Source organism: Plectrocnemia conspersa, unplaced genomic scaffold (assembly GCF_051122295.1).
Source record: "Plectrocnemia conspersa isolate PC_06_02 unplaced genomic scaffold, ASM5112229v1 ptg000008l, whole genome shotgun sequence".
Taxonomy (NCBI): Eukaryota; Metazoa; Arthropoda; class Insecta; order Trichoptera; family Polycentropodidae; genus Plectrocnemia; species Plectrocnemia conspersa.
Genome location: NW_028277172.1, coordinates 15,410,669 through 15,434,972, shown reverse-complemented (window position 1 = coordinate 15,434,972; position 24,304 = coordinate 15,410,669). Strand labels below are relative to the sequence as shown.

Below are 24,304 nucleotides of genomic sequence, written 5' to 3'. Positions count from 1 at the left end.
ACTGTTCATCTGGTTATAAAAATAATAATTTCAAATCACTGCAATATAGCAAACAATCATAGATCACAGATTAGTAACAAAATTTAATATATTAGTGTATCAAACTGGAGCAGAAATGACATGCAACAAATTTATAAATTCTATATATGTATATAATACAAATCAACGAATAAATATATATATCAATTTATATATTTATAAATAGATATATAGATTATTCTAAAACTATAATATTAAAGCAATTCTGAATCTATAATATTAAATGTATTTAAAGCGGTATTATTTAAGTGCAGATCATTAATGTTATTAATACACAAGCGCATACATATAATATATGTCTATAATTTTAAATGTATATATTATTACTTCGCACCATTTATTTGCAACACCTAATAAATCTTTTTAAGTTTTAGCTTTGTAAATAATAATATAATGATAAGAATTTCAATAATTTTAAATTAAAAAAAACACTTGTGTATTAATAACTTCTAAGATCTCAACTTATCATAATTATTATAAACAATAAAATGCAAATATTAACAATTAATAATCATATAATTTAAAAAATATATTAATAGTTGAACATCTAGTCAAATATGAGATTTTATGAGTGTATCTCACTATTCTTTACACACAACCATAACATACCTTCCTACTTCTTAAACATGCAATTTATATATAACAATAACAATCTCTTGGTCCCTTACAAAAAATAAAAGTATAGTAAAACTCTTCCGTATTGGAAATAAAATCTCTAAATAAAATAATGATTCACTAAAAGATGATAAAAGTGTCTGATAATATTATATATAAAAACATTTTTTTAATAGATGCAATGAATAACTTTTTGAAAGCAATATCTCAGTGAGTAATATTGAGAAAGCATGAAATGAAATTGTTGATTCATTTCAATGTAAAAAATATATGTATAAAATAAGTTTTTTTTTTAATTTAATTTCAAATTAGAAGAGTTTCACTGGATAATGACGATTGCCTCATAAAACTTCATATTGAAATAATATTAAACAGCACATAAATAAATAACATTAGGATGAAATCAGCGAAGATAATCACAATAACACAGGAATTAGTTATGTGTGAATTGTCGAGTTATAAAAACTGCTTTGGAGTGGTATTACTCCTATTATATTGCGTTACAAATCTAATTTCAAATAATCTATAAAATAACATATTTGTATATTGAGATTCAACGAGAATCTCTGACAATTCTTAACAGCATTTCTGAACATTTTCCCAAAATAGAAGAGGCACTGGGATCGTTGCATTGATTCAAATGGCATTCAAGTTTAAGATCTATAAGTACACTTTAAATATTTTTAAAAAATTAATTCTGGAAACTTTTGGGTATAATGATTTGAAATAAGATTAATTCAAGGCACATAATTTGCACTAGACTGTGAGTATTCTACATTTCAACAGTTTCTACCAATACATTTAAATTGTTAATTCACTTACGTATACAACAAAATTTGATTAAGATAAGTGAATAACTCTTTTTAGCTTAAAAAAGCTCACAAAGCAGGTTTTAACATCTTGACGATTCCTACACTACAATACAATAATATTTTTGCTATAAATATACGAAAACCTGGTTTATACCTTTTTTTTGCTATAGTCGATTTCAAAATGTATCACTATTGGATGGTGCAATATTTTTATTATTTACTATAATTATATTTTTTACACTAACCTGATTTATATATAAAATTGCTAATTATACATGTCAGTATTTTTGCTTAGCACGTATTTATTTTTATAATTTGATTTAATGCGTAATTTTGCAATACTTTTATTGTGACGAAAAACTCCACTATTCTAACATCAACATAATGTGATTGTATCTCTATTAATATATAACCATCATAAAGAATGAATAAAAAAACAATCATGGAATGTTTTCGGATACTTTGTGTTGATAAACTTTACAATCGACTGTAACAAAAAAACCTATACATGCAAAGAAAAAGCTAATTAAATAAAAAATATATATTAGCGTGCAATTTTATATATAGATCAAGTTATCGTATTTCTTGTGACTATATTTTGGGTAATTTAGGTAAACTATACGCTGATGGATTCGCTCTATGTAGCTGCATCTGCCACTCTTTACTATAGTCATATTTACAATTGTGCACTTCGGAATAGCGGTGTGGCGCACAATACGATCCGCCACACTGACAAATGTGAACCGTCGAAATGGACAGCCTTTTCCGGCACATGAAGCACCTCACGCGCTCTGTCTTCCCCATTATTTGACGTTTCCCGTTCTCCTTCATCTTCGTGTCAATCGGTGGCAGAAAATTTCTCTTGTTCGATTCTTTATTTAAACTACTATCGGGCGTTGCGTTAACTTTCGAAGACTCTATCTTGGGTAAAACTTTAATCTCGTCGTGCAGTCGTAGTATGCTTTTAGCTATTTCCTCTTCGCTGCAACTGTAACTTTGTTCATCGCATTTAAAATGCTCTTCGCAATCACAGTCTATAGGGTGTTGGTCGAATACGAATCGTCTGTTGTGGACTTTTTGTATTGACGACTCGTAGCTGTATTTGTTAATGGGCTTCCTATAGTATTCTCGTATTCCGGAAAGCAAGGAATCGACGTGACTTCCCTCACCGCATGGACAGTTTTCCGACGAACAGTTTGTATAATAATCATCTAAAAATTATAATTATTAACATTTGATTAAATTCAATAATTCAATTTGTAACTCACTATTAAATGAACTTTTTTCGTATCGTTTTATCGACAATTCCCGCATTTTAGTTTGAACGTCGATCATTTTGCATTTGGTAACGCAGTCCTCCTCTAAAAAAACAATGCCATATTAAAATCAATAATTGAGTGTTGAAAATTCTCAATACAAAAAATCCTCAAGAGAAATAGCCATATTAAAACCTTAAATATTAATTACCATAACCAAAACTTCTTAACCGTTTGTTACAATTTAACACCAAGTATTGTGCTCGTTTAAACAAAGGAATATTTCGCTCAAACAAAAACAGCATCTTTTCAGGATATTTTGTTGAGTGAAAGGGAAGTGAGCACAATGGTTTTGTTTATAAAGGGCCACCCGAGATACATTTAATAATACATCCTATTTGGTCTAAATAATATTTGTTCAAGCTTCTGTGAAATAATATATATAAGGGATAAAAAATCAGATTCTGTTACTTCTAATACTACTCTACCACTGCAATAATTATTCTATATTGGATTTGACCGCTTGCATTAACTTCATAATCAACCTGGATTCTTCAGCATTCGATATCACTGAAAAATACTGACACCTGAATTACATCTGTATATTGATACGAATAATAGCTCGTGTAATAAATATATATATGTATTATATATATCAAACAGATGTTCAGTATTTATCATGTAAAGCAAGTAAAGAACATGTTAATTACACTATTGTATATAACAAAGAAGGCAAATATATCATTTACGACAATAATATATTAAACGCTGATCTGTTCCGTAAATCAGTAGAATAATTAGGTTGATTTTTCATATTAAATTGAATAAAATAATTACCAGTTAAAGGAATTCCCGGTAAAAACATTATTTGCGGATTATCGATCAACACGTGGCTGACATAATCGTCTTCCTCCTCGTCGATCATTAGCCCTTTACAACCGACGTGCAACCATTCGACCGCCTCTTCTCTGTAAGTTTATCGTAAATTATTTATTTTACCTAACGGTAATAAAGTAATAATAATAAAATATTACTTATTGTTTTCTAAAAAATGTTTAATGTCCGTCCATTGTATGTTATCCAGCGTCGATATATTCCGTCCGCAATCCGATATCATTCCGTTCTTCAACGACACAATCAATTTCAATATGCTACCTTCGCCGATTGAATAACTGCTGAGCGTAGCCGAATTTGAAAGTTCCTTAAAGTTGTACATCAAATGCTGCTGTGACACGGGAATGCCTGTAACATATTTTTATTAAGTAATTACATGGTAAATGGCATTATATTTTCTTGAATCAATAGGAGCGTAAGTGTAATTTGAACAAAATTCCATTTATAAAAACGTAAAATAGCAATTAGCACAATTAATATATTTTTAATCAAATCGATCAACACGAATCAGTGTCAAGTGTTACGTTAGGAGGGCGTTAAGTTAATAGTTGTTGCGACTTTCACAAACGGAGAACGAATTTATTTGAATCAATTTATATTAACGGCACACTACCATACATCGTAAAATATATTATGCATTCTATGGATAAGCTAATTTTCATTTGATATTTATACCAGTAATTTAGCAATATTTTACCATTTCTAGTGTTAAACAAATTATTTTTTACATAACGTGTTGTTATACCTCTCTTGCGGGCAATCTTGCACTTGAGCAAGTAGATGTTGTCCTCGGTGTTGACGTAAACCTCGAGTTTAACGCCAAGCGGTGACTGCACGATCACTCGCACGGTCTCCATGCCTCGCCGAGGAGAGCCGAGCGACCTTCCGATCTGACACTTGCCTTTAGAAGATCTTAACGAGGCGGATCGTGGCCATTGCTGGACAGTCAAACTCACGTGGTAAAACTATTACGAGTGATTATTTTAAATGTTTTTAATAGTATTATACATTCATTTTCTACCATATTTTAAAACATTTAATATCCTCTATTGTATCATAAAAAATTGAAACAGGTGACCGACACATCAAAAAACTCAATATATTCTTTCGATAATGTACCAAAATAAATAAAACAATTATATCCTTACATATGCTTTTAAACAAAACAAAGAAACATTTCTTGGACATTTTACAAAGAACCTTCGATTTTACAAAAAATGTTTCGAGATTTGATGTAGTTCAGTGACAAGTTCGATCACTATACGGGAATATTTCAAGTCAAATGCGGAATTATTAACGCGTGGCCTTTGTGTGAACCCCTTAATATAAAACTCACTGCCATGGTTCTATTCGATAAAATCTCGTATACGGTAAACGGGAAAAATATTTCTGTGTGAACCCAGTCTTAGGCATCAAACTAATATATATTGCATTTGTACATCTGTTATCTGTTTAATACGAATATGATAATTAAATTAAAATACGATGATTATGGAACGAAAATATTAATTTTATATTAGTAAGACTGCAGACCTGCAGCCCTTATGTCATTTAACAAGAGAGAACTGGTTTTTCCTGTGTTTTCGTCTGATATTGAATCCATTAATACAAAATTACAAATAAGAAGTAAACTTCTGCACTAAATTGAAATGTGTTAAAATAATAAATTTATTAATGATACAGCTAAAGTGAAAAAAGTAAAGTAAAGATTTGAAATTATTTTCTTCTAGGTATGGTATTTGAATGGTACAATTGTCCCATGGCAACACTGTTCGCTAGTTGACGTACGACGTACTGCTGGTCGAGTTGTGACCAGCTTTTTAGCCGACTTCGGCCCCAGGATGTGGGTCAAGCCGGAGGAGACGACCCTCAACCTCACATTCTGGTCAGATTTCATCTAATCTTCCTACGTACAAATCATATTCTCGTACGAATCGGCAACAAAATAAATAAAAGTGATTCCTTATCGCCTCTTTTGTATTGAATTTCGTCAATCGGTATATTGTGACTAATTACGCACTTTTTGTGCATTTACAACTGCTAAGCAATAGCGCAATTCAATTAACTGATCGTTTTACTATTTTTAACCATTAATGTTCTTTGTGAACGATTGATTTGTTGCAAATTATCGTTTGTTTATTGTTTCTTATAGGTAGTGTTTAAATAATTGATTAATATCTTTTTATTAATTAATATTGCTATAGAGCTGATACTGAATTATTGCACAAATTTATTCAAATTTTATTTTTGTTTATTACTAACTTATTTGCTTTGTCTACCAACTTTCTAAAATTTATTTCAATGTGTTACAACTTTTTCACTATTTATTATTACTAACGTTGTGTAAACAAGTTATTATTCACACTGTAAATGTTACCTTATTATATATGCACTCAAAAATTCAAAAAGCATTGCCACAAAAAGTTTAAAGCTATTTATATTAACAGCATTGTTAATATAAATAGCTTTTGTAAATAAATCTTCTTGAAAATTTAACAGAAACAATCTGCCAACGAGTGTCATTCGCAGATACGGGAGGAGTACATAATATTGCATAGAAAATGGTAAAAATTATTGTTATAAGACAAGGCCTCACAACTCACACAATATATACCTTCTCTGCTGAATAAGCTCCATGGTAGTTTACTTAACACCAAATTTACGGAACCTGTCAATTTGCCGAGTTTCTGATTTGTATTTGGGTTTTTTTACGACTGTTTATATTTGAACAATGCAAATATATTAACACTATTATTATTTTTGAAAATCTGATCATTATATACCTATTTTTTATACCTGTAAAACTAATTTTTTACCAGTCTCTGATTGATCTTCTTCTAATTTAAATCTGACTTTTTTGTTTTTGTTCAAAAAAATATGATAAAACTACAATTTTGATTAATGATCCTCTTTTATTTTGACTATACAGGGAGACCGATCAAACCACACTATACTTTGTCCAGCAAAGACGCAAAGGCCACGGAAACTCCAAAAAATTAGTTACTTTCGTCGTCGAAACCATAGACATATTCAGTGGGAGCAAACCGGCGCCTTATAGGATACTTCATCAAGCACCGTCAGCCGAATCGTATTTCGGTAATAATTATTAATAAATAAACTCATTCAGTATCAATTTTTACATAACACATATTATCTATTGTAAACATCGACTGATTCATTCACTCTACTGATAATATTTGCAGTAATAGCATGCGCTTTGACCCAAGACGAGATCGAGAACGATTGGAAATGGTTATTAGAAAATGTCTGTCCTACGTTGCATTCCATCGAATCGGAAGACGAGATAAGAAAGTTTGTTTGCGGAAAGATACAGTCGATTATTGCCATAAGTCAAAATAGCATAACGGAAGGTATTTTGAATTGTATACCTTTAATAATATAATATGATACTAATGACGCATTTAATTATATGTATATATTACAGATGAAGATTCAAATTCTTTCAAACATATGGCACTCGATTTTCAAAAGTTGTTCAATATGTCAAAAGAGGAGAAGTTGGTCAATCATTACTCTTGTAGGTGAGTATATGATGATACTGTGTCGAAACACATTTTAAAAACAACATTAATTTAAAAAAAAATTTTAGTTACTGGAAAGGTAAAATGCCACAGCAAGGAACTCTATACTTATCCGTAAATTATTTCTGCTTCTACCCGTATTTTCCGGGAAACGACAACGTTATCACAATACGTTGGGCGGACATCACGGAACTGTTGAAAACTAACAACTACATCAGGATCAACTATATCAAAATAGCAACTAGAGATAAACTCTATTACTTTTCAATGTTCAAAATGAACGATATATTTTTACTGATGCAGCAACTCGTCAATATGGCGATTAAGGGGTATGCCTTAAGATAATTGAAATATTAATAACGTTCATTATAGTGTACATTATTATAGATTGATCGATGATAAAGCGTATACGTTCAACGAAGACACTGAATTGCTCCATAAGTCGTCCAAGAACGTTCCAAAGCAACCTTCTTTTTTGAAACGCGATTTGGATGCTAGAAATCACTCAGCGACTTTCACGCACAAGTTTAAATTACCGCAGATGGAAAAGTTAGACGGGAGAGTGAAATGCACTCTGTGGACTCCTTACGATAGAGCTCAGAACTGGGGTTGTTTGTATCTATCCCAAAACTATCTGTGCTTTGATAGTAAGGTAAAATTATTTAATATTATTATCACATTGAGTACCGGACATTATTCCTAAAATGCTTATTTGCGAAAATTAGAACCTAAAGGCCTTTCCAAACAGAGAGCGAAGCGAAGGCGCGGCGAAAGCGAACCGAAGCGTGAGCAATGCGAAGACGTCACACTAGACGCGTGGACATGCGAAGCGAAGGCGTGGCGAAAGCGTGACGATATTTTATTTTTGCCTGTTTTATTATTAAAAAATAAGAAAAAGGGCAAAGAATTTGGCTACACGACATAAATAAAACCCGGTAAGACTATGAAGAGTATCATAGGCTCCATAATTGAATCTTATGAAGACCGATTTTATACTTATTTTTGTATGTCTAACGAATAGTTTGTAAACAATCACAACCGGCACGCTTCGCCGCGAAAACGCCTCGGAACGCTTCGCGTTCGCTTTCTGTATGACGAGACACCTCTAAAATAATTTCTTTATTTTTAACACTGGTCGATTTACACAGCGATATTCGCACGACTATCAACTTTTATACTGTTAACAGCGAAAAATATCGATACATCATTATATATTTTGATCCCAGTCACTCAGGCATCTTATTAATAATAATGGAAGCAGTAAAAACAGTAAGAAATATATTTTTCATAAGCCCTCTTCGAACAATCCTCTCAGACACCACAAACAAATTTCCATGCATTTTTAAGTGATCACTAATATTTTACAGCTCGTCAAGCTGATTCTTCCATTATATACTCTCTTAAAAGTCGAGATGACTTCAAACAAGACAGGCTCGGATTCAGCTCCGGCGAGTGGCAGTGATCAAGCGTCCATGCTAATCAGTACGATACATGATAGTCGTTTTTATTTCTCTCACTTGCGCGATAGAGAATTTGTAGTCAAGAAAATTGAAGAACTGATCACTAAATTGCCCAAGTAATTAAAACATAGCTTTGATGTATTACGTAATATGTTTTTATATATATATATCGGTCATGTGATTTTTAGAAACAGGCTCAATAGAGTGACCACACCGGAAGCCACAGAGGAAGAGTGGAAACCACAACCACGTTTGTCTACATTGTTTAAGTCCCATCCTACTGCGGTCATAAAGGAAAATCAAGTTGAAAAGGTTGGAATTTTATCTATGTTTCTTGATAATTTTTTTCAATAGTAGCTGGTGTTAAATAGATTTTAATATTGTTTAATAACATGTATTAAACCTACAGGAAAAACAATGGGAAGAACATATGTCAAAAGTAGGACGAGGCGTCAGCATGTACCGTACGGACACAGGAAGCAATCTCGTATTGAAAGGTATCCCAGAAAATTTACGCGGAGAGCTATGGGGCGTTTTTTCTGGATCGGTAGTGAGACATGCTCAAAGTCCAGGACTTTATAAAAAACTGGTAGATCAAGCTCTCAAGACTCAAACTCACGCAAACGAAGAAATAGAAAGAGATTTACATAGATCGCTCCCAGAACATCCAGCATTCCAGAACGACATAGGTATAACCGTCTACCGTATAGTTTTGAAGTAGAATTTAATTTTGTTGCATTTTTAAGGAATCACTGCCTTACGAAGAGTCTTGTGCGCTTACGCTCTTTACAATCCACAGATCGGCTATTGTCAGGCTATGAACATAGTCACTTCCGTCTTATTGATCTATTGTCCTGAAGAACAGGCCTTTTGGCTTTTAGCCACAATCTGTGAGACTTTATTGACCGATTATTACAATACGAGAGTGATCGGCGCTTTGGTCGATCAGGGAGTAATGGACGATCTCATTAAAGAGTACCTTCCAAGCTTACACATGAAATTAGCTCAATTGGGAATGATGAAGATGATATCTCTGTCGTGGTTCTTGACTATATTCATCAGCGTCATGCCCTACGAGAGTGCCGTGCATATTATGGACTGCTTCTTTTACGACGGCTCTAAAGTGATCTTTCAAGTGAGTCTTTAAAATATTTAAGATCAAAGATAGATGTTATTATTTAATTATTTTATTGCGATAGGTTGCTTTAACCATATTGGATTGGAACAAAGATAGACTAATCAATTGCTTAGACGACGGAGAAGCTATGCAGATTCTCGGAGATTATTTAGAAGGCGTATATAATGACGAAGCTGTCGCCGTTACAGTTGAGCCGAGGAATAAGAATAAGGTATGTGTCATATAATATTCAATAAAACGTTAGATAAAAAGCTATTTTATATTATTATTCTAGTTTATACGCATACAAACTTTAATTCATGAGTCGTACGTAAGATATGGAAAGATTAGCAGCGAAGGTATCGAAGAGCGCAGATTCAAACATCGCCTTCGTGTCATCAGTCAGTGGGAAGAGGGCTTGGAGAAGAACGCTATAAGATCAATGGCTAATAATGGATATTACAGTCCCGAAGAATTGAAGGTATTATTTAATTTGACGATAAGATGATTTAATCTATTTAATATTATTTTTTTAATTGATTCAGGATATTATATCATTGGTACGAGAAGTTCTATTCTGGCGTAAGTGGACGCCGTATGAAAGATCCGACGGTTCTCCTTGCGATCCGTTCATGCTTGACTTCGAACAGTTCAAGATTCTCATCACCGATTTGTCTCCGTGGATGTTAGGATATTCTTCGGAGAGTCTAGCCGCTCGCATGTTTAGGGTATGATATTAAAATAAAATTAATTTAACTCGATCGAATAATGTTAATTGTCGGATTAACTTTTCAGTTATCCGACGCTGAAGATACAGGATCGGTCAGCTTACAGTCACTCGTCGAATGGGCCGGTCGTAGTGGACGAGCCGATATTTCAGTTAGACTCCGTGCATTATTTTGTCTGCATGCTCCTCCGTTGCTGTCGACTAAAGACTTGACAGCGCCGAATCCTCTACCGACGGGCGAAGAAGTAGCCACAGATGCCGTAGACTTCTTTGAAAGGTTTTAATTTATAATATACTCTTAGTACGTAATAATGATCTATACACTTGAAATTTACTGTAGCATGCCAACGCCTGGAACGCCTCTCGAAGATTATTTAGCGCTTTCAAGCGTACCAAGATCGATCAGCGATATGGAACGATCGACGGAGAGCGCAAGTCAAGCAGGTAATGTAGTCTTATAAAAATCTAACATAAGAGATCCCACCCATATTTTTTATTACCTTTGAAGAGAGTAGTCAGGCTGTAGATCTTTTTATAAGTGCTAGTAATTGCCGCATCTGATTTAAAAATATATTTTGTTTTAGGTGGTAGTGATTGTTGGGAAGTTCACAGTATATCTTCGTTGAGGTCGATCGCTTTAAAATCGGAAGCTTCGTCTTTCAACATCGGCGCTTCTTCAAGTACTGCAATTAATGCTCCATCGAGAAGCAAAAAGCCGGTGGTTTTACCTAAAACTCATTTTATGGAGTTGTGGAGACTGTTGCAAGATATTGTCGAACAACATCAGTCGTCGTCAGAACTGCATGACAGAATTGCCGTTATAGGTATTTTTGTTTAGCTTTATCTATGGAAAATTTAAGGTTTTAACATTTATTTTATATTTTCAGGCATTCGATTACTCGAATTAGGCGACATGAGAAGAAGCCGGTGGTCTTTGGAGAGGGAAGAATCCCAAGAAAACATTCCAGAAGATATGAATCAAGAAGCAGTCACACCTGTAAGTATTTTTGTAGCTATCGGTGGCTAGTTATTCCATTTAGCTGTAAAAAATATATTATCGACTATAATAAGAGAAATGGCATATACTGACAATAAACTAATTATGCTCTGGTTGTTTCAAGAATGTATTACTAACCACACATATGACTTGTTAGTGGTCCTTTTTCTGTGATGACGTAATCGGTAAGCGGAGTTATGCGCAGAACGAAATATTTTGAACCCAAGCAATACATTCTTAGCTTAACTAGAGTATACAGCAGTAGGTTCCGTACATAAAATATACTATATCCATTATTATCAATCATAAAAATGGATTTGAAGCATATTGTCAAAGCAAAAGTTCTGAAAAATAATGTAAGAAAGTTATAGAAAAGAACTAATTTTACACATAAATTAAGTTAGTTATTTTTCTTGCAAAAAAGTATAATTAATTTATTTCTTCGTGGATCCTTTATATGAATTTAAATACAGATTGTTTAGGTCTTTAAATTAGTATTTGATATAATTTTTATGTTTTACAGTTATCGGATTGCAATGGTAATCCATTCCGTCCGACTCTGGAATGGGCAATCTCTTTGGAGCAGTTCTTAGCCGAAGCTTTGGCTTGTCCTCTGTTCGTAGACTTTTTCTCGACGAAAGTGCCGTTGAATTTAGACGCTCACCGGCAGAGAGGCAGACTGCAGTCAATTTCATAACCTAACCTCACCTTAAGTATTGAGCGAATATGATTGAATGATATTACGTATTATTGGATAAAAGTGAGATTTGTTGCGATGTGCTTTATATAAAAAAAATGTTGACTTTTATACTTGACTTAAAATATATAAAGGATATTTTAATTGGCACGCTGTTATATGATTGAATTATATATTTTAAGTTGACTATGCCATAAATATATTATTGTATATAAATCAGAGATGGTTTATTTTTAAAGTTGGGAGGGATTTTAGCGTTGATTTTATAATATATAACAATAATCAATTATTATAGACACAAGATTCTTCTCTAATTTGCATAATGTTAAACATGATTATTTTTACCTAGTATTTATAGTTTGTGAAGATCTTTCTCCTTGTGTGTTCCAAAATAAGCAAATAAAAACAAATCAATGGTCTGATCATAATTAAGTAAAAGATCTTGATGTGTTGGAATAATTATAGAGCAAAAATAAGTAGATAGAAATGCTTGAATGACTTGAATGGACTCTATTTGAAATAATGTTATGACAAAGTACAACAATTATATACTATATAAATGTATTTTTACGGGATGATTATCGCTTATTTTTAGCTTACATGTTTATGCATTGATAACGAACAAAAAGTATATTGTCTTGTATTTAATGCTGGAATAGTATAGTGCAATAATAATTATCAAATTTGTATAATAATCTAAAAGTTTAAAGCTTGTTTTAATTTATTATTTATATATTTCACTGCTAATAATATATTTTATATATGTATATATTGCTTGAAACCTTTATTATGTACAGGACGCACATTAAATGAACTTTTTAGATCGTCCTATATATTTTATTTATATTATATTACTGTGATAATTGTACGATTAATGGCACACAAGTTTTATCCATATAACATCAAATATCTTATCATTTCATTCCTTGTATGTATGTATTTTTTTATAATCGAATCATTAAGAATCTCTATGATTTTTTTTATATTATTAGACAGAGCAGCTGTTTGAGTATGTGTTATTTTATTTAGGTATAGTTTTATGTGCCATTGCGTTATATAGTTACAAAAGGATTATATTATGTAAAGATATCAATAATAAACGGGCGAAAAGATGTATGTTATTAATTTTATTACAAAATTTTCATATCATTAAAATACATAATATATATAAAAATATTTTTATTACAATTTTAAAATAAACGACAACATTTTAAAGTATTGAGGTTTTTATTACTGTAATAGGTTAGTAATGCGAAGTGTCCAACTCAGGTTGGAAGTCACGATGCTCTTGTTTGGAAACTGCACCAAAACGTGGTCCTGAATCTTCTCCCACTGAAAAAAAACCGAAACGGATTCATAAAATCTTCTCTTATTAATTAATTCATCAGATCTCATTTTTAATGAGACTTAAAACAGTGCACAAATAGGATACTTTAGTTTTTTTTTAAATATCGTTGATATATAGTTGATTACAACCAAGAAAATGACAAGGAAGAAGTTAATAATATTAATTAAAACCATCATATGAGTTGATTATATAAAAAATTTACCCTCAAAGGTGCTGCAGAGTTGCCTAGTAATATAAATTGAGTCTTTTCTGAAACTAGCGGTACTATATCTCCGAGTGGCAGCGTATCCATTTTAGGCCATTTCAGCGAAATGGCATAAACATCACCTGTCTTTGATTGTGTATACCAAACGTTACCGTTCAGCGAATCGTTCTGATGCTGCCAAGGTTTGGTATTGAAAATAGCTTCACCGTTAATATCCAGCCATGAGCCTAAGCCTCTTAATCGGTCTTCAAAGATTGGCGCTATAATACCGTCTTTCGTCGGACCTACATTCATCAACAAATTTCCTCCGCAACTAACAGTAGTGACCAGATCTTCGATCAGTTCACGAACGGACTTGTAATCGGATAGTTCGGCGTTCCTTCTGAATCCCCACGACTTTTTATCGATCGTCATGCAGTTCTCCCACTTGTGTAATTGCAAAACACCTATAAATAAACGTTAGTTGCAACATCTATTATAAAAATTAATAGATAAAGAGTTATCTGACCTGGATTGAATCTATCGGTGCATGTGTAAAAATCGCCATGAGTGCAAGGAATGCCCCTGCCCCATCTGTCGTTAACGACAACTTTATCTTTGATCGGACTCTCGTTGTACAGCCAACTCAAGAATTCCGTTGATTTCCAGTATTTATCTTCCGCTTCCCAATCCCCGTCTGTCCAGATGATATCCGGTTGATAATCGTAGACCAATTCTTGCAGTTCTGGCCACATTTTCTCTTCAACAAACTTTCTTTCATTGAAATTACTGGATTTGTCGTCTAAATACATGGGATTGAACCATTCGTACAGGGAATAGTATAATCCAAATCTTATGTCTTCTTCTCTGACGGCTTTTGATAGTTCTGCAATTAAGTCTCTGTGAGGTCCGACGTCCATGGCGTTCCAACTGAAGGCACGTTTCGATGGCCATAAGGTAAAACCTTCATGATGCTTACTCGTGAGCACAATATATCTGTAATATAAATTAATATGTATTGGTATATGTAAATAAGTTAGTGGGTGATTATGAAATCTAACCATGTGGTTGCCGATGAGCTAAAAGAAGCCCTATACCAGCTTATTACGAATTCAATAGAAAAGCAATAGACAGTTGCCAATCTTAAGTCTTTCTATCAAGAAACACTTAATATATTTTAGTATATCTTAGCTTAAAAATGATGTTTAACACATCTATAACTTACTAGTATAAAAGCATTAAGTCCTCTTGTTTTTGTACTTTACAATATGACATTGTTAAGTAATTTTCACCCAAAAGTGGAGTTAGCAAATTTTTACCCTTTAAGCTATTGATATGAAGAATTAAAATCAGAAGCTAATGAAAATAGCCAGTAAGTGTTTATTTTGAAAGCAAACATCAAAATATCATTAAATGTTGTGCTGATGAGTTAACGTCTGACTATTGATTCAAAAATAATGAAAATCTGTTCAGAGTCAATGTATTTAATAATATTATTGACATGATAACTGTTCAACTAAAAGGTCGATTTCAAGGAATGCAGTTAGTGAAAAACTACTTCAGTTTTCTTGAACCTCGCAATATCATAAATACTCAGAAATAAATACACATAAGTTTTCTCAGAGCAATTTGAGCTTCACTATTGAAAAATAACTCACTGAATATATGTCTATAAGACAATTTTTTAAATTATTCATCACGAAATACAGTTGTTTGGAATGTGAATTTTTAGAAGTTTATGTCGTGTTTCTATTATTTCTTACTATTCCAATAACTAGGAAGTGTTGAAAGGTCGTTTAGTAGGTTAAAAATGATAAAAGACGATTATTTTTTACTTCTGAAGTTGATAGTCTCGAAATTAATTTTTGGCAGACACTTGCTTGTTGAAAATCTTACCCTGTAATGCTTGCAATACACTCTCTGGAAGTTGTCCGAACCGAAGTTCAACTGAAGTCGGCCGAGGTCGCCGACTTCCGAGTAGCGGCCTCATTGCACAAATGTCATATGCCGTCCGGACGGCGGCCGTGAACGATATCCGTACGGCAGCTGCTGTCACGTACAGCTGGCATATTTGCGCGCGATAGAAAAATGTGCCAAATAATCGCAATTTTTAAATTGTCATATGATTAAAATTACGCTACTGATAATTATAAAAGTTTGTGTGAGCACTCACCAATACAATATCAGTGAAAACTTTTCGGTCATAAATATTCAATTTACGCAAAATCTTTGTCGGCTTTTACAAAATGCCATAAGGCATAAAAATTATACTTCAGAATACAAACACCACATCTGTGACTATCCTAGAATTTGTTGCCATCGATTCTAAATAAGAATGCGTTATGGTGTGACATTTATATAAGCCGATCATAAGGATATTCGAAACGATTTTTTTTAACAAAATCAAGTACCACTAATTATTTTTTAATTATTTAATTTTATATATAAAAAAAATATAATAACGATATCTGTACCACGATGCAGCGCTCGTCATGCGTGCTAACCATAGGACGCCTACGCGCATACTGAAATTGAACCGAGTTACTCGTTCTATTTCAGTTTGCAAAAAACCATATCATATCTCTTTCACTCTCGTCACTTAACACGCGAGAGAGCGAAAGGGGAAGTATCTCACCGCTCACGCTCGAAAGAGCAGCTCCGACTTCGGTCCGTTTGCCGACAATGTTCGGAAGCGCTCGAAGCTGGCCAAGTCGACTGAATTACCCCCACTTTACCTCCCGATCTCGGTAACCTCGGACAACTTCCGAGAGATTTTAGAGCGGGCAGAACCGAACTCGACCGAAGTAACCCACTATATTCCCCGTCCTTGGCCAACCTTGGCCAACTTGCAGAGAGTGTAGTTCAGGCATTACAAATGATAATCTGTGGGTAAGATATCTAGTGAGTATGGTGGATGAGGCAATATTTCATAGCACAACTCATTCAACTTTTAGAGTGCCAATCATGAGATGTGTCGTGAAAAAGAATTGAACCTTTTTGATTGATCAATGCATGAACAAGACGTAGATTTCAAAAAGAAACAACTCACAGCTGTAATAGTTTCCTAGTAAACTAATATTTTGTCAAGAACAATTGTAAACAAATACAATCGACCCTATTTAAAAAAAATAGAAAGCAATCTTATCTTTGAAAATTTTGCTATACAGTGTTATCTAAATAAAAAAGTAGCCATTCCTGCACTAGTAAATGTAAAACTATCGATTCAAGATATGATGCTATTTGCAGTACATTTATTTTACTCAATTGACAAGATAATGGACGAAGAAAAAGCTATACGTGCAGCACGATCACTTTACTCAATTGATTCTTAAATGCATTGAATAGAAGTTGATTACTAAAGTACAAACAAACGTTGCTGAGAAGTTTGGATTTACAAAACACTGCAATGAAATGCGGCTGGTCTGATTGGCACATTTAATTCCCATTTCTTATTTTTGCTTAAATTCCCAATTCGCATTGCATTAAAATCGACTTAAAAATGAATGCTTCTGTCATTTTTGAAATATATAGTTTATAACATTACTTTGCATTAGATTTCTTGAATATTTCTGCCCATTTGGTTGCGTTGAAGAACTCGGCCGTGAATTCCGGAGCGAACTCTTGATAAGTGAAACCAGGTGGACGAGACTTGTCCATGTACTCCACATAGTGAGGCACTTTATCATCTAAGCATATCAAAAACACATAACATTAGTTCAGAACTCGTTGCGAATCAAGCTAATGACTTACTTATCCAATTGTTCCAAAACCACTCGCTGCCGTATCCAGGGACGGAATAAACCCCCCAATGCAGGAATATTCCAAATTTGACATCATCGTACCATTGAGGAAGAGGTCTCTTATCTAAACTCTCCCAAGTCGGCTCGTAAGGTCCAGATTTTGAGATGATCGTAGGCGGAACACAAATTACGCAACCGATGACAAGAAATAAAAAACCAACCGCTTTTGTCCACATTTTGATGACACTGTAAATATTTATGTATATCTCACAATAACCTTTGATCTTTGTTAAATTATATTTAGTATTAGTAATAAAATATACAGTAATACACTATGTTTAATATATTATTATAAATATGTAATAATCTTTAAATAGAAACTTACAAGATTATACTGACCACGGCTATTGTCGGTGGCCGACTGACAATGAGAAAGCTGATATCGGCCTATTAAATATGAGATGTTATTGTTGTTGTCAATCTTGTCGCCTTATCACTATTACTATTTCAACAATTGACTGATGAATTATATAATAAATAAATGTGAAAATAAAAATGATTGACTATGATACAATTTATTATTATTAGTATTGTTATTAAAACCATAGGTAATAGAAAATGTGATTCAATCATTTTGCGATTTTAATCGTGTTATACATATGTCTGTATTATGTCATTGTCATGTCAACAACATTTAAATGTTGATATTATTTGGTTCAAAAGGTTGATAAAAACTCATTGTTTATATTAAAAGCGGTTAATTTAAAGAGACGTTGAATTGCAGCAACAAAAAAATATGATTATTCGAAATTGGATATGAACCATTCTGAAATACTACATTCTAAAATTAGCATGAACGTGAAGCTAACCTAACTTTCATTTTTTTACTTCGGGTGCTCTTTCTTCAATATTTTGTAAAGGAGTTTATAAATACATATACTTACATCAGGTTTCACTTTTTTAATATTTTAAATGCATCGCGTAAAGCAGACAATATCTCATATTTTACTGAAAATTAAAATTTTTAATATTTCATTACTGAAATTAAATTACTCATTTTTGTGAATTTTACACTGAATTCAATCAGTGTTTATAATTTTAATATCCTGTCAAGTATTTTTGCTATATGTAAAAATGAGTGATTGACATTTAGAAATTTTTTATCGACTTAATTTCGAACGTGTTTCTTATTAAAATGATCAAATATTTTGATGTGATTTATAGATAATATTTGATTTTTTACCACTTAAATCACGGAATTTCCAGCGCAAAAGTTCGTTGAATAATTAAATAAGTGAAAAGTTAATAATAAGATAATTAAAACTTAATTAATTAAAATATTTTTTATAGTTAATTTAACGGATTTAACTATTAAATATAAATGAAATAATTTAAAACTAATAAAAAAATAGAAAAATCGGAGACAAGAGATTTTGTCAATTATTTTTAATTTTTAATCCCTTTTGGGCAAGTGTCTGCTTGAGTATTTGAGTGGCTGCTTGTAACTGTCCTCTCATCATCGGAGTCCAAGACTTAAGTATCCAGAGATGCAAAGCTTGCTGACCAATCACAATCATGCAGCGATCATCCAGCTAATATATACTCGTTTGTAAGTACAGCGAAATAGGTATACGCCTTTAGAAAGCGACATTTGCTTGATGGGCATTGTCCAAGGTCGTATACTGCAACGGGAATCTTGTGGATCCGGTGATTTATTGTGTTTCGCAACAAATAAATATTCTTTCAATGACTATATAGATTAATTATTAAATTTCAATAATAATATAGAGACTTGGAATTCTTGAATTTATTAAATTGCTGTGCTATCACTTGATTGAAAGGTTTACAAAATAAGACATAGCAGATTGGAATGTTTTAGATCTTCATGTCTTGAAAAAAAATTTAAATACAGAGCTTGGAAAAAACATTATAAAAAAACTATGTCTTAAATATGAGTATCAAATTAGAAGTAACGATGAAAACTATTCAAACATAATATTGGAAAATTTACAGATTTCAAGTTTTTAGTTGATAAAATAATATAAAACTGGTTGTATAAACATTTAATGACTCACTTATGTATGTCCTTACAGATAAAGAGTATAAAGAACTTTCGGTTTTATCTGATATTTGTGGAACATTTTAAGCACCCAGTCCTGAATCTACGGATCTAGTTTGATGAATGTTATCAAATTTAAAGCACGTACTAAAGATAAAATATTTAATGAAAATTAAGTCGTATATATTATTAGAAAAACGGATTGATTTGGATGAAACAGTTTGGCTAAATCGTAAAGGTTAACGCGAAAACATAAAATTTATTTGTTAAAAATATTTTTAACACATGCTCTGTAATTATGTCAATTTATGCTTGATCAACTTTTGTGAAAAAAAACACACGTTTTATAATAATTTTTGTGTATAGAAAAAAAATATTTTATCATATTCTAAATCATTGTATGTTTTATATATACTTAACAATATGAATTATAAAAAGTAGAGTGTAAAAGTCTCGCCTCCTATAACATATATTATTAATTTTTAGTTAAACGTATTTATGTCGCCTTTATCCACGAAAGCAGAACCAGAATTTTTTATTGTTAAAATTCTTATATAAAAAAATACTGTATTAGAATTCAGTTGTATTTTGCATAATTATGAGATTAATGTTATCGTATAATGATACTGCAGTGTTATTCACAGCAATTCTGCACTTCTGTGCTACATGATAAAATAATTCGATATATACATACATAAGTAAAATTACAAAAACCATTAGCTTATTTTATGAATAATACTTTTTATTTTTTACATACAAATTTTATTTGTAAAAAAAATCTAGAAAATTCCTTTTCATTTAAATGCATGCTTTGACAAAATACTAAAAAAGTGTTTGATCCAATTTTTACAATTTAATATTGTGTGGTATATCATATAATATTAAATTGTAAAAGTTTGATCAAACACTTTTTTAGTATGTATTGTATTTATTATTAATAATTATAATTATACGAAAAACGACGACGGCTTACAAAATGAAATGCGAGGAGTATTTTTTATTTGTAAAATCTTTGAATCTAAATATCGCAGCATCAGTGCATATAGCGGGAGCTTGCGTTTCTAATAAAATAGAGAATTATGATGACGGCGAATAACATTATATTGCTTGCTTTTTAGTAACATTTTAAGCGATAGCGAATGTTAAACGGCAAAGAATGGGATAAAAGGTTGAGATAACACGCCGGATCGAGTTGCGAGCGTGGGTTCAATCTATTCCGAAAATTTTTCAGTGTTATTATCAAAAAAAATCTGTATAAAATAAATTCAATAAAACATTGATTAATAACAGAACAATGTTAAATTCTAATTTTATGTATATTAATCCATCAGTGTTTTTTTTTTAATTTTTTGCTAGAAAAATATGGAATATAGAAATATTATTGTAATTTTGTTTAAACAATTTGGCGAATGTGTGATAATTAGTGGCTTTTAACAACGAAAGGGTAGCGCAACAATGGGTATAGTAATTGTGTAAGACACCTAATACTGCACAATAACCACAAATTTTTGCAAGGCAATAATAATCGCTCATTACCTCAGTCATAAAAAGCTAAGTTTCCTGTATCGAGCAAATTGGAACGAACACCTTGACGAACGATTGCCATTCGACACACCAAAGAAGACTCTCGAACTTTCAATACCTAGCATTTTAATTCCACCGCCTGATATCGACATTTAAATTTCTCTATATAATAGTATATAAATTAATGGAACATAAGTTTAGTTCATATATCACAAACTATCTTATCGTTTTATTCCTTGTACATATGTATCATTTTTATAATAAAATATTTAGAAATATCTATGATTTTTATACTATAAAATAGAGCAGCTCCTTAATAATGTGTTATTTTATTTATGTATGGTTGTTTTATGTGTCATTTCATTATATAGTTATAAACGGACCAAATGATATATGTTACAACTTTTTATTTCGTTAAGTACATTAATCTACTATTTATTAAAATATATCTTTCATACATTTCTAAAATATAAAATTGAGATTTTTATTGCTGTTTAAGGTTGGTTATACGAAGAGTCCAACTCAAGCTAGAATTCACGATGCCCTTGTCTGGAAACTGCACCAATACGTGGACATGAACTTTATCCCACTGAAATTTACAAATTTATTTTGCTCAAAAAGTTCATGAAAAGTAAAATCAGGGCTATCATTGAGATATTTTAAAGTACAGTTCTTTTCAATCCCTCATTTACGGTACAATTATGTATAAACTAACCTTTAAAGGCGTTTCAGAGTTTCCAAGTAAAACAAATTGAGTTTGTTCTGAAACCATCGGAACAAGATCACCAAGTGGTAGCGTATTCATCTTAGGCCATGTCAGCGAAATGGCATAAACATCACCTGTCTTTGATTGTGTGTACCAAACGTCACCGTTCAAAGAATCGTTTTGATGCAGCCAAGGTTTCGTATTGAAAATAGCTTCACCGTTAATATCCAGCCATGAGCCCAAACCCTTCAAACGGTCTTCGAAAATTGGTGCTATAATACCGTTGCTCGTTGGACCCACATTCATCAGCAAATTTCCTCCGCAACTAACAGTAGTTACAAGTTCCTTTATCAGTTCAAGGACGGACATGTAATCGGACAGTTCGGCATTACTTCTGTATCCCCACGATTTTTTATCGATCGTCATGCAATTTTCCCATTTGTGCTTTTGCAAAACACCTATAAACAAACGTGAGTTGTATAATATTGTATAAAAGTTATTAGATAAGAAGATATCTGACCTGGATTATATCTGTCGGAGCATGTGTAGTAACCGCCGTGATTGCAAGGAGTTTCTTTTCCCCATCTATCGTTGACGACAACCTTATCTTTGATCGGACTATCGTTATATAGCCAAGAAAGGAATTCTGTTGACTTCCAATATTTATATTCAGCTTCCCATGCTCCGTCTGTCCAAATAACATCCGGCTGATAATCGTAAACCAATTCTTGCAGTTCTGGCAACATTTTTTCGTCAACAAACTTACTTTCGCTGAAATTATTGGATTTGTCCTCTAAATACATAGGATTGAACCATTCGAAAAGAGAGAAATATAATCCGAATCTTATATCTTGTTCCCTCACAGCTTTTGATAGTTCTGCAATTAAGTCTCTGTGAGGTCCGACGTCCACGGCGTTCCAACTGAAGGCGCGCTTCGATGGCCATAAAGTAAAACCGTCATGATGCTTACTCGTGAGTACTATATATCTGTAATATGAATAAATATGTATTAGCAAGCAACCAATTAATGAATTTGATCGACAACAACGTAAACAATGCCTTAATAATAGCAGTCAATAGCAGTTGGGGAGAAAATATTAATTATTATATTTCGACTGTGTTTGACATGTGTCTTGCCTTATAGTTAAGTGTGTGTGGCCTTATATTTTATTATACGAATGTTTTATTTGGCGTCATATGATTGCTAGGAACGGAGTGCCAATGCAGAGTATGCGTTTGTTCGAATCTTAAGATTAAAAAAGAGATACATATATTGGTATTTACCGCTAATATTATAATTATATGTATGTATGTAAAATCAATATTAGCTAGCAGTATATAATAATTTACTTTGCGTTAGATGTCTTAAATAGTTCTGCCCAATTAGTTGCGTTGAAGAACTCGGCCGTGAATTCTGGCGCATACTGTTGATAAGTAAAACCAGGCGGACGAGACTTTTTAACGTATTCCACATATTCAGGCACACCATCTGAATATTAAAAAACACATCAAATTTCAAATCAGTTCAGAACTTGGATGTGTTTAAAGACCTACTTTTCCATCTCTTCCAAAACCACTCGTTGCCCATTCCGGGGACGGAATAAACGCCCCAATGCAAGAATATACCAAATTTGACGTCGTCGAACCATTGAGGAATAGGTCTTTTATCTAAACTGTCCCAAGTCGGCATATAAGGTCCAGATTTTGAGATAATCGTCGACGAAACAGAGCTTCCACTACATATGACTAGAAATAAAAAGCCGATCACCTTCGTCCACATTGTGGTTATACTGTAAAAAATTACCTTATTGAATTTTATTTAGACTGATATGTAATAAATATTATTATTTATATGTATTTATAAATATTTATGATCTTTGAATATAAACTAACAAGAGCATACTGACCACGGCTATTGTCGTTGGTTTACTGACAATAAAAAAGTCAGTATCTGTCTATTAAATATGATTATCACTATTTATTACTAAATAATATTTTTATGGCGGTTTCAAAGTATATTGCTCAACAATAATTAAACATGGAAATAATTTTTTTATTGTAAGTATAGTCATAAAAATCATAATTGAAAGTGTGATTATATATTGGAATTTTAATGATAATATATTCTTACATTTTTGGATTTAAAAATATTCTTCAAATATTTAATTATAAAGTAAATATTTTTTGGTTAATAAATATTTTTGTAAAATAAAAATGTAATTTTACAATGAAGATTTTAAAACTTGAAACTAGATTCGAGCTAAAAATAAGCCGTCAAAGAATTAATAAAAAGTGCATAAAAGTAAGGGAATTTGAGCTTACCGTAAGAAAATAATTTAATTTTTTTATTGAGGAAAACACCTATATTGCTTGGAATATTTCATCGTTTACCTGGACCGGTATCGAAACCTTTAAAAATGATTGTTACATGGTCAATGTGCTTCGATTTAATAAATGCAAATTTAAGGCAAAATGATTTTTTAAATGCTAACCTAATAATAGTAGATAATTGATAACTTGCTCAAATCATATACATTATCACTGTGAATACTAAAACGGCTTCAAGTTTTTAATTCGATATTTTAAA

The 24,304-nt window shown here is 32.1% G+C and overlaps 4 protein-coding genes and 1 long non-coding RNA gene across 12 annotated transcripts in view; 1 reads left to right on the top strand and 4 right to left on the bottom strand.

Annotated features, from left to right (window-relative positions):
- LOC148233103 (uncharacterized) overlaps positions 1-24,304 on the bottom strand; it is a 247,369-nt gene that overhangs the window by 23,027 nt on the left and 200,038 nt on the right. The gene's annotated exons all lie outside the window — the stretch shown is intronic.
- LOC148233108 (uncharacterized) lies at positions 622-4,553 on the bottom strand. 2 transcript variants are annotated; one of them, XM_088190823.1, is made up of 5 exons: positions 4,362-4,553; positions 3,757-3,964; positions 3,560-3,690; positions 2,735-2,827; positions 622-2,677 (listed from the first exon to the last, which is right to left on the bottom strand). In XM_088190823.1, the coding sequence occupies exons 1-5, from the start codon at positions 4,471-4,473 to the stop codon at positions 2,058-2,060; spliced, it is 1,164 nt and encodes a 387-aa protein (XP_088046949.1). In that variant the 5' UTR covers positions 4,474-4,553; the 3' UTR covers positions 622-2,057. The 2 variants fall into 2 exon arrangements, with proteins under 2 accessions (XP_088046949.1, XP_088046950.1); XM_088190824.1 differs by lacking the exon at positions 4,362-4,553 and having other exon boundaries at positions 2,011-2,677; positions 3,560-3,721; positions 3,757-3,889.
- Positions 5,371-13,272, top strand: Tbc1d8-9 (TBC1 domain family member 8/9). Of its 5 annotated transcripts, none has more exons than XM_088190813.1 (18): positions 5,371-5,501; positions 6,546-6,712; positions 6,820-6,987; positions 7,062-7,158; positions 7,227-7,487; positions 7,546-7,810; positions 8,526-8,734; positions 8,813-8,930; positions 9,028-9,307; positions 9,365-9,753; positions 9,818-9,967; positions 10,031-10,216; positions 10,281-10,463; positions 10,531-10,739; positions 10,803-10,906; positions 11,047-11,286; positions 11,350-11,459; positions 11,983-13,272. In XM_088190813.1, the coding sequence occupies exons 1-18, from the start codon at positions 5,458-5,460 to the stop codon at positions 12,154-12,156; spliced, it is 3,354 nt and encodes a 1,117-aa protein (XP_088046939.1). In that variant the 5' UTR covers positions 5,371-5,457; the 3' UTR covers positions 12,157-13,272. The 5 variants fall into 5 exon arrangements, with proteins under 5 accessions (XP_088046939.1, XP_088046938.1, XP_088046937.1 ...); XM_088190812.1 differs by having other exon boundaries at positions 8,807-8,930; XM_088190811.1 differs by having other exon boundaries at positions 7,531-7,810.
- On the bottom strand, positions 13,263-17,931 carry LOC148233106 (putative alpha-L-fucosidase). Its single transcript, XM_088190815.1, has 6 exons — positions 17,814-17,931; positions 17,439-17,674; positions 17,233-17,374; positions 14,218-14,684; positions 13,707-14,155; positions 13,263-13,488 (listed from the first exon to the last, which is right to left on the bottom strand). The coding sequence occupies exons 2-6, from the start codon at positions 17,662-17,664 to the stop codon at positions 13,387-13,389; spliced, it is 1,386 nt and encodes a 461-aa protein (XP_088046941.1). The 5' UTR covers positions 17,665-17,674; positions 17,814-17,931; the 3' UTR covers positions 13,263-13,386.
- Positions 21,378-23,497, bottom strand: LOC148233105 (alpha-L-fucosidase-like). Its single transcript, XM_088190647.1, has 5 exons — positions 23,272-23,497; positions 23,068-23,206; positions 22,238-22,704; positions 21,727-22,175; positions 21,378-21,600 (listed from the first exon to the last, which is right to left on the bottom strand). The coding sequence occupies exons 1-5, from the start codon at positions 23,495-23,497 to the stop codon at positions 21,496-21,498; spliced, it is 1,386 nt and encodes a 461-aa protein (XP_088046773.1). The 3' UTR covers positions 21,378-21,495.